General features: G+C 48.0%; 1 protein-coding gene across 1 annotated transcript; it reads left to right on the forward strand.

The window, feature by feature from the left end:
* The first annotated feature begins 266 nt into the window (after positions 1-266).
* On the forward strand, positions 267-6810 carry LOC149364673 (uncharacterized). Its single transcript, XM_089570158.1, has 6 exons — positions 267-414; positions 699-809; positions 2378-2569; positions 5144-5269; positions 6303-6446; positions 6788-6810. The coding sequence occupies exons 1-6, from the start codon at positions 267-269 to the stop codon at positions 6808-6810; spliced, it is 744 nt and encodes a 247-aa protein (XP_089426284.1).
* The last annotated feature ends 1166 nt before the right edge of the window (positions 6811-7976 follow it).

A 7976-nucleotide genomic window follows, 5' to 3' on the forward strand; every position in this document is an offset into this window, starting at 1 on the left:
CCATCAGCGCATCCGAAAACCGGACTTTCGTGTCATTGAAGTGAAAACCACCTGCTATAGTAACTAATCTCCCTCAACTAAAATATTGTTTCGCAGGGCACATTTGGATACTTTTGTCCACGTTGCATTTGTCGCCTATAGAAAAATGAGCCCAAGCAATGGCTGCAAGGCAGGGTGTGCAATGTGAGATCGGTAAACTCCTGATCATTTCCAGGGCGTACCACGGCGCAGCGATGGTGGGCAAGTTTCTCTACGTGGTGGGCGGAATGCAGGGAAGCTCGTACCTGCGCTCCTGCGAACGCTTCGACACCGAGCTGTGTGTCTGGGATCCCTGCTCGTCCATGCACACGGCCCGCGGCTACGTAGCCGTCGCGTCCCTGGACAACTACGTCTATGCCATCGGGGGACGCGACGGTATGCGCTCGCGCTGTCGAACGTTTTTGCGTGAACTCTAATTGGCTAGGCTTTGGGAGGAACCGGTAGTGTTTATTCCATTCGTGCGTGCCCTAAGAACATGGCCGTGGGGAACAGTCTTGCCGTATACGGGAGCATTCATGATTCCTGAAGTCGATAAAGCCCTCTTAATTCTGGTATTGCGCCAGTAGACTTGACTATAGGAATTGCATTTTTAATGCAGTGTTTGTTCATTGCTTACATCGTCCTAAAATGACGTTTGCATTTGGTGCTCTATGATGCAGACACCAGTCGCACTGCCAGTGTGGAGCGGTACAACCCCGTCTCCAACCAGTGGACTACGGTATGCTCGATGAGCAGGGCGCGCAGCGACGGTGCAGCCTGCGCATTTAGAGGTAGGTGAGAACGATAGACTCCGCTCGCACCTATTTACCTCGCGCGTAACTTAAAGAGCCTAGCTGGGAAGTAGCACCACGCTGAAGTGATATATGGTCCATCCCGGCGTTTCCGCTCTTTTGCGTCCTATGTGAAGGTGTGGCTGTAATAAAGTTGTGGAAGTTATTGCATGCCACGCACGGCTCTTGCTATCGAAGCTATGTGCACGGGACTGAGGATTAGCATTGTTCGAGAGCATTTGTCAAAGTAAAGCAGCTTGAGTTTGCCGCACCCTGCGTAACATGACACAAGAACCAAGGCCGACTTGCGCTACCTTTCGCTACGGTCGCAGCGGCTCTGATATATCTACATCCATGTTCCACAGCTAGTTGCAACTAAAATTCGTCGTGCGATATTGCTACCAGTCGCCTTGACATTGTTGGCTAGCATCTGCTACAAACTGTGGGCGTGAAATTGCTTGCCCATAGCTACATCTGTTTCTGTCGACCACCACCGCATCCATTCTCTAACATAATGAAAGGTCCACAAGCAGCGAGGTTCATCTACTGCCGTATTCCGCTGGCCTCGCGCCTTTCCGACTCCATCGATTAGAATGATATCATCGCTGTGAAAAAAAAAAAATTATGGCTGAGGCTTAGCTAAGGTTAAGCCTAGTCAGATGCGAAGCATATTGGTGGCTAGGCTTGGTAATACATGGCTTTCCTTGGTTGCATACTTGGTCATTTTAATACAACCACTAGAAGCCTTCGTCGTGGGGGAAGACAACGGCATGGCTACAGCGGAACGCCGACTAACCCCGAGACGCGCGTTGGGTAAGCGCCTGGATTGCCACGGAAGCCGCGTCTGCCTGCCCGGTGGAGCGAGCGTTTCACCTACACCGAGTGTGAACGCGCGTTCGAAATGCGCGGGAAGGCCGCTCGAGGACATTCCGGCGTCTGTGCGATGGCATCGTCACGACGACGTCACGGTGTCACGTGGCGTGACGGCTAGGGGTCCCACGGCGACGGCGCGAGGTGGAGGCCGCCTCTCTCATCCGATGTCACGTGGTGTGACGTCACGGTGTCACGTGGTGTGACGTCACGACGTCACGTGGTGTGACGTCATGGTGTCACGTGGCGTGACGTCTAGGGGTCCCACGCCGACGGCGTGAGTGGTAGCTCTAGCAATATGCTTCGCATAAAAAAATTTCTGAAGAAGGGAAATGGCGCAGTAACTGCCTCGCTATTCTGTGGAGACCTCAACCACGTTGTAAAGAAAGAGAGGAAGGTGAGAGTGAGAGAAGAGAAAAATGGGTGCCGTAGGGGAGGGCTCCGCAACAGTTGACCACCTGGGCACCTTTAACGTACGCTCACATTGAACCGCGCAAGGGCGCCTTTTGCGTTTCGCCTCCATAAAAACGCGCCCGCCGCGGTCGGGTTCGAATCCGGGTACTCCGGGATCGCTATAAACCCCAGCTGCCACTGAGGCAAATGTCTTCAAAGCATGCACATGTCTAAATCATTGCAAGCGCAAGTCTGAAGCGAAGCAGTCTTCACGCCCTCATTGTGTCATTGCCCGTCCGACGCAGGGAAGCTGTACGCGAGCGGCGGCTTCGACGGCCGCCTGATTCTGAGCAGCGTGGAGGTGTACACGCCTTCGTCCAACTCGTGGTGCCTGGTGCAGCAGATGCCGGGACCCCGCTGCAGCCACCAGATGGTGGCGATGGCGGGGCGCATCTACGTCGTCGGCGGATACAACGGCCGCTGCCGCCTCAGCACCAGTGAGGATAGAGAGCGAGGGCGTGTTCATCCCTCTTGGGGAAACCACGAACGCTGCGCAAAGCCCCCAAAACAGTCATCCTTTTATTGTCTGCCCATTCATATTCAAGTCGTGTTCCTGCCATCGGTCTAGATGGGCGCGTCTGACGTCTTTTTTTGTCGGTATGTTAGCGGTTGTTGCTAGAACGGCGCTATTTAGTGTATAATGCTCTGTAATCTGTAACATCTATATTATCTGAAAAACAGCCTAGAATAGTTGGCTAGTTTATAACAATCGCCTTTATGCCCGACAAAAGCGTTTGTTACGAGTTACCTTCCCTTTTTAATGCCTGCGAAACGAATAACTGTACCTTTATATGTGATCATACGCACCTCATTTTGAATGCTCCCTATTTTCGCAAGATTTTATGTTATTGTCTGACTTCTTTTGTCATTGTAGTTTGTTTACATTAAGACATTATTAGTACCCTTTGTATATTAAAGTTTGACGCATTCTGTATCGCTTTCCGTGAATGTTTTTGAAGTGCCGCTGTGTTCTTCCTAGCAAAATAAACCCGCCAGGGACTGCTGGCTGGGAAAGTTGTCTGGGAGAGGCTTGTTTCCCGTTAGTCTCCCATCTCTAACCGTATGATCTCTATCTCTATTGGTGAGATGTCAAACTTGATAATTATACGAGGGCCATAATTCCAGCATGAAGGCCCTTAATACTTCATACCCTCTGTATGCCCTTGGAAGGAATGGTCAGCATAAGTGCTTGTCGTTGGAAAGGTGCTAATGGTTTGCGAAGCAACACAGGTTTGCCAAATAAAAAACAAAGGCGTTCTGGGCAACGGGAACTTTGGAGTAGCAAGGACCGATATTACTTTGCAGAGCTATGCAGACAGAAAAAAATCTACTCAACGGCCTCAAAACGCAGTGAGCATCATGAATAGATCCGTGTCTTGTATGCGTCTCAGGTTCCTCAACCTGCGAATTCTGTTTACCGGTACTTTGATGGTCTGTCTTGGAGAAACGGTCGCTCTTGAGAAGTTACAGAAGCGGGAGATACTCTGCTCAGCAACGCCCGCAGGAAGCTGAAAATTTTTAGTTTGTCCCGCAAAAATAGATGCCCGGACATTTAATTCAAGTATAATGAAAAAGAAAAATCATGTCCTTTAGCTCAGCACCACTCACGCTGCATATGAGTCTCAGACCAGCGGAAGAGTGCTGAACAGATTCCAATATACCAGGTGTCCCAGCTAAATGTAACCAAGCTTTAAAAAAAACACGGCGTGTCCTAGCCGTCTGAAACCAAATGAGGGTTGTTTAGAGTCGCGTGGCCTTGTCTGCAGTATTTTTTCGTTCTTCAAGGTTGACTAACTAGTTGAGCTTAATTAACTAACTTTTTAATTATTGACTTGAGGAACAAAGTGTTAATGGAAAAGTTGTAGATCGCTTTGAGAAACAGCTTACTGAGACATTTGGAGCAAATATTTACGTAAAGTAGTTTTTTTACCGGCCTTTAACCATAACCCGCACAATAAAAAAAAGTTTCCACATGACAACTGTGTCACTCAACGTCCCAAGACGCGCCTTAAAGAACAAAATCCATTTTTTCTGAAGTCCTCTCCTCGATGAGATTTTGGGAGCACACTGGGGCAGAGAAGCGAGCGAGCAGCTGGTCACGTGACAACTTTCTTTTAAGGCCAATAAATGAAGCTACGTAAATCGTAACTTGACGGAAACAGCACTACTAGCGGTTTTTCGAGGTGATCTATAACTTTTGCGTTGACACTTTCTTCCTTAAGTTAATAATTAAAAAGTTAGCTAGCTAAACCTAACTAATTAATTAGCTTTGAAGAGCCAAAAAAATACTCAAGACTAGGCCACGCGGCTATGAACAACTCTGAGTTGGTTTCACTGGACTAGGGCACTTTGCCTTTTTCAAAAGTTTGGTTACATTTAGCTGGAACACCCGGTAAATAGCTCATAAAACAAATTACAAGTGAATACCGAATTTCGTTTAACTGAAATCCTGGAACACAGGAGAGACGTTCTTTTTATACGTCCGTATATTGCTGTGGAAGAAAATGTAAACGCGACACACTAATGCGAATATATTACGTGTAATGTTCGGCGTCGTGCTAGGAACCAATCCGAGAAAATTGGAGAGGAGGGCTGAAATGGCCGTAGTTCTGCGCTTATACCTTGCTCAGAGCGTACCACTATAAGGTTTCGTAACTTCGTTGAGAGTGCAGGAGCCCTCTTAGATTGCATTAACGCCTGTTACATAGGGCTAGTACATGGTTGCATCTCCCTTAAGCCACAGTTAATTTTTTTCAACTACGCATCAAAAGTCGAAGTATTGGATGCCTATCCGTTGGTGATTGTTTGTGTCAATTTGAGGTCTCTCCGATTGACGCAAGTCTCTAAGGGAGGAGAATTGTTTTGCGCACATTGCTTCCGCCAGCCAGTGAAGAAATTTATTTTACTCTTTCTTCGTCGCCTATGGGCTGTCGGTCGGCACAAGGCAATAGCAATGTGTTTTCACCCCGTAGCCTAAACTTGTGGTTTGCCGACTTGCACGCCCTGCGCAGTGATCGCCAGCGAGAAGGACAGAGCCCCGTCCTCCTGGCAGACCATGGCGCCCCTGTGCGTGGGCCGCAGCACTTTCGCCGTGGCACAGCTGTACGGCGATCTTTACGTCATCGGCGGATTCAATGGTGCACACCTCTCTCTCTCTCCGCGTCTCCTCAGCTTCTTTTTACGAGCAGATATCTCAGCTTGAATCTGCGTTTGACCATTTACGATACTGCGCTTTCCAGTTCTAGTGGCTTGGCAAATGTGGTTTCTGCAGAGGGCAACAGCTCAATGTGGAGGAATCCAATCTTTTCACGCAATAAAACGTCTTGTTTTCCAACCAATCACTCATCAATCGATCAATCAACCAATCACTCAGTCAGTCAATGAACTAATCAGTCACAGAATTAATCGGCAGTTAATTACGGCGCTTTGCTGCTGGACTCTGTAATGCATAGGCACGAGGCTTCGTTATATATTTAAGAAACCCAAGGACTGCTTAACACAGATTTCGACGCCATATAGCTGCTACTAGAGCCCCTACGTTTATTTCTGAGGTCAGAATCGTCACTAAGGGTAAATATTGGCGAATAAAAAGGATGGGGTAACAAAAAGAACTAGAGTAAGAAATGGGGACCATAATCTTGATTTCAGAGGCACTAAATGCACACAAAAATGCAGCTGAGAAAGTTTTCTTCGTGGAAAGTGTACAAAAGCAGGCGCTAAGCGCACGAGCGACGTCGAAAGATTACTTTTTTGTCTTTTGTTGGTGGGGACCTCTATTATCCCAAAGTCTTGGCATGCAGTTCGATAAGCTGTCTTTATGTATCTTTCTACAACAACATATATTTCCGGCTCTCAGGTTTACTTACTAAAGCTTGGCTGTTCGACTTGGAGTTACAGTAAATAAAGCAATAGATTCAACTTTCTGCCTAAATGAACGGCTATGGAGCCGTAGTTCTTGACCTATTCAGCTGGCAAGAGAAACGTGACCGCCAAGCAGGCGTGATTGCTTTACAAAACTGAGCTGAACCGAATCAGTACTCAGCATCAGTACTTCCCCCTATTAGTGTCCTACTTCACGAACACAGAAAAAAAAAATAACTGACGCACTGACTTGTATAACTTAAATACTCTGTACAATGCGTTTTGATCACCACTTTTTACCGAACGCAGGAAGAACCACGACAGCCAAAGTTGAACGTTACTCGCCGGCGACAAATACCTGGCGGTCCGCCGTTCCACTGAACGAGCCGGCCAGTGCCATGGCCGCCTGCTACGTGAAGGGCCTCGCATCCGCCAGGCGACTGGCCACTCGTGGTGAGTGATGTTTTATAGGCAAAAGTACAGGGCTTCGTCACACAAATTAATGATTAGAGATCGAAAGTTCAGCTCAGCTTGCTCGAGCGGCGCTTAAATTTGAGGGTAACTTCGGTTATAATCTGCATGCATACTTGACCTGCATTGCCATCGAGTTTTGTCTACCATGTGCCACAGAATAGTTTTCCGCTTTATTGGAAAGCATATCTGCTGCACAGCAATTTCGATGCATTTCAGTGAAACTAATTAGTACGACCTGAAAGCTGATATTTCACGTTTGCGTGCACGTTGTTAATAAAACTCTGCGGCACTTACTAGTTGTTGCTTTATTTTGTTTGCAGGAGCACTCGGGCTCTCTGCGTGAAGTATGAAGGATTGGCGCTTACACGTCCGCGCACAATCGTCATGAAACTGGCGAGCCCAGAGAGCTCAGGAGTTTATTGCCACGAGATCAAAATGCCACGACCCGCTCAAGAGCCACGAGGCATATCGACAAAATTTAAGCCGCGTCAATCATGCTGCGAGCTTACCGCAAAATATCGGATCGCTCCGCAGGTCCTGTGCGAATAAATGAAGCACTCCTACCAAGGAAGAGGTAAGGTGTTTGTGCATCTGTGGCAGTGTCATTCGGCGAGAGTTGATTGCGGCGGTGGTCGACCGTAACATGTGCATCATCACCGCAAGGCCTGGTCAACTCTGCAGTCTCGTTGTCGGCAAAGTCTCCGACCTGAAGGAAGGCCCATTTGCTTAGCTGGAATGAAGCGGATTCAACTGTTGAAATGTGAGGTGGTCTGCGAGTAGTTAGTCACACGCGTAATGCTACGCACTGCATCAACAGGCAGCCAGCCGTGAACAACAAAATATGGTACGAGAGTATTCGCAGTTTTTCTCGGAACACAAGAAAAACCCACTTCCCTCATTATTGCACATGCACCCACTGTTAGCGGAAACAGGCTTCGTGCTCTTGATTGTGAAGACGTCGAAATGCCTGTTGTCCTAACACGTAAATATCATGCAGTAGCTATTACTGTCAGCAATCAGCTGCAACTCTGATACGGCAGCAGCGGCACTGTGACCAGGCCATAAATGTTGGAGGTTCCGGCTTGCAGCAGCGCGAAACCATACTTCTGCTTTTGATGCAGCCCTAGATTTGGACAGCAAAGGTGTGAACCGCGCATAAACGTGTTTATTTCCCTGTGGTGAGGATATCAAACCATTGGATCTTTTAGGCCGAGCAGACCGCCGCTTTAGCTCACACATGTTGGATACCCGCGACACACCGAAACATTTCTTGACGTTCACATCTTTAAACTAACCATTAGCTGGCCCAAAAACGACTCGGCGAAGTTGAAAGCAGCATAGGGCCCTTGACAAACACGGGTAACAAATTTAGTGTTTTCTCGAAGAATCGTAGCATTATAGAACAGAAAAACCTCCCATGAGAAGAAAAAAGGCATCTGGACTGTTAACACGAACGGTGCTGACTGCGACGGTGCTTGCCAGTTTCCGTGCTCAAAACATTGCTTCTCC

This window comes from Amblyomma mixtum, chromosome 2 (assembly GCF_055824585.1).
Source record: "Amblyomma mixtum isolate Tamu chromosome 2, ASM5582458v1, whole genome shotgun sequence".
Classification (NCBI taxonomy): Eukaryota; Metazoa; Arthropoda; class Arachnida; order Ixodida; family Ixodidae; genus Amblyomma; species Amblyomma mixtum.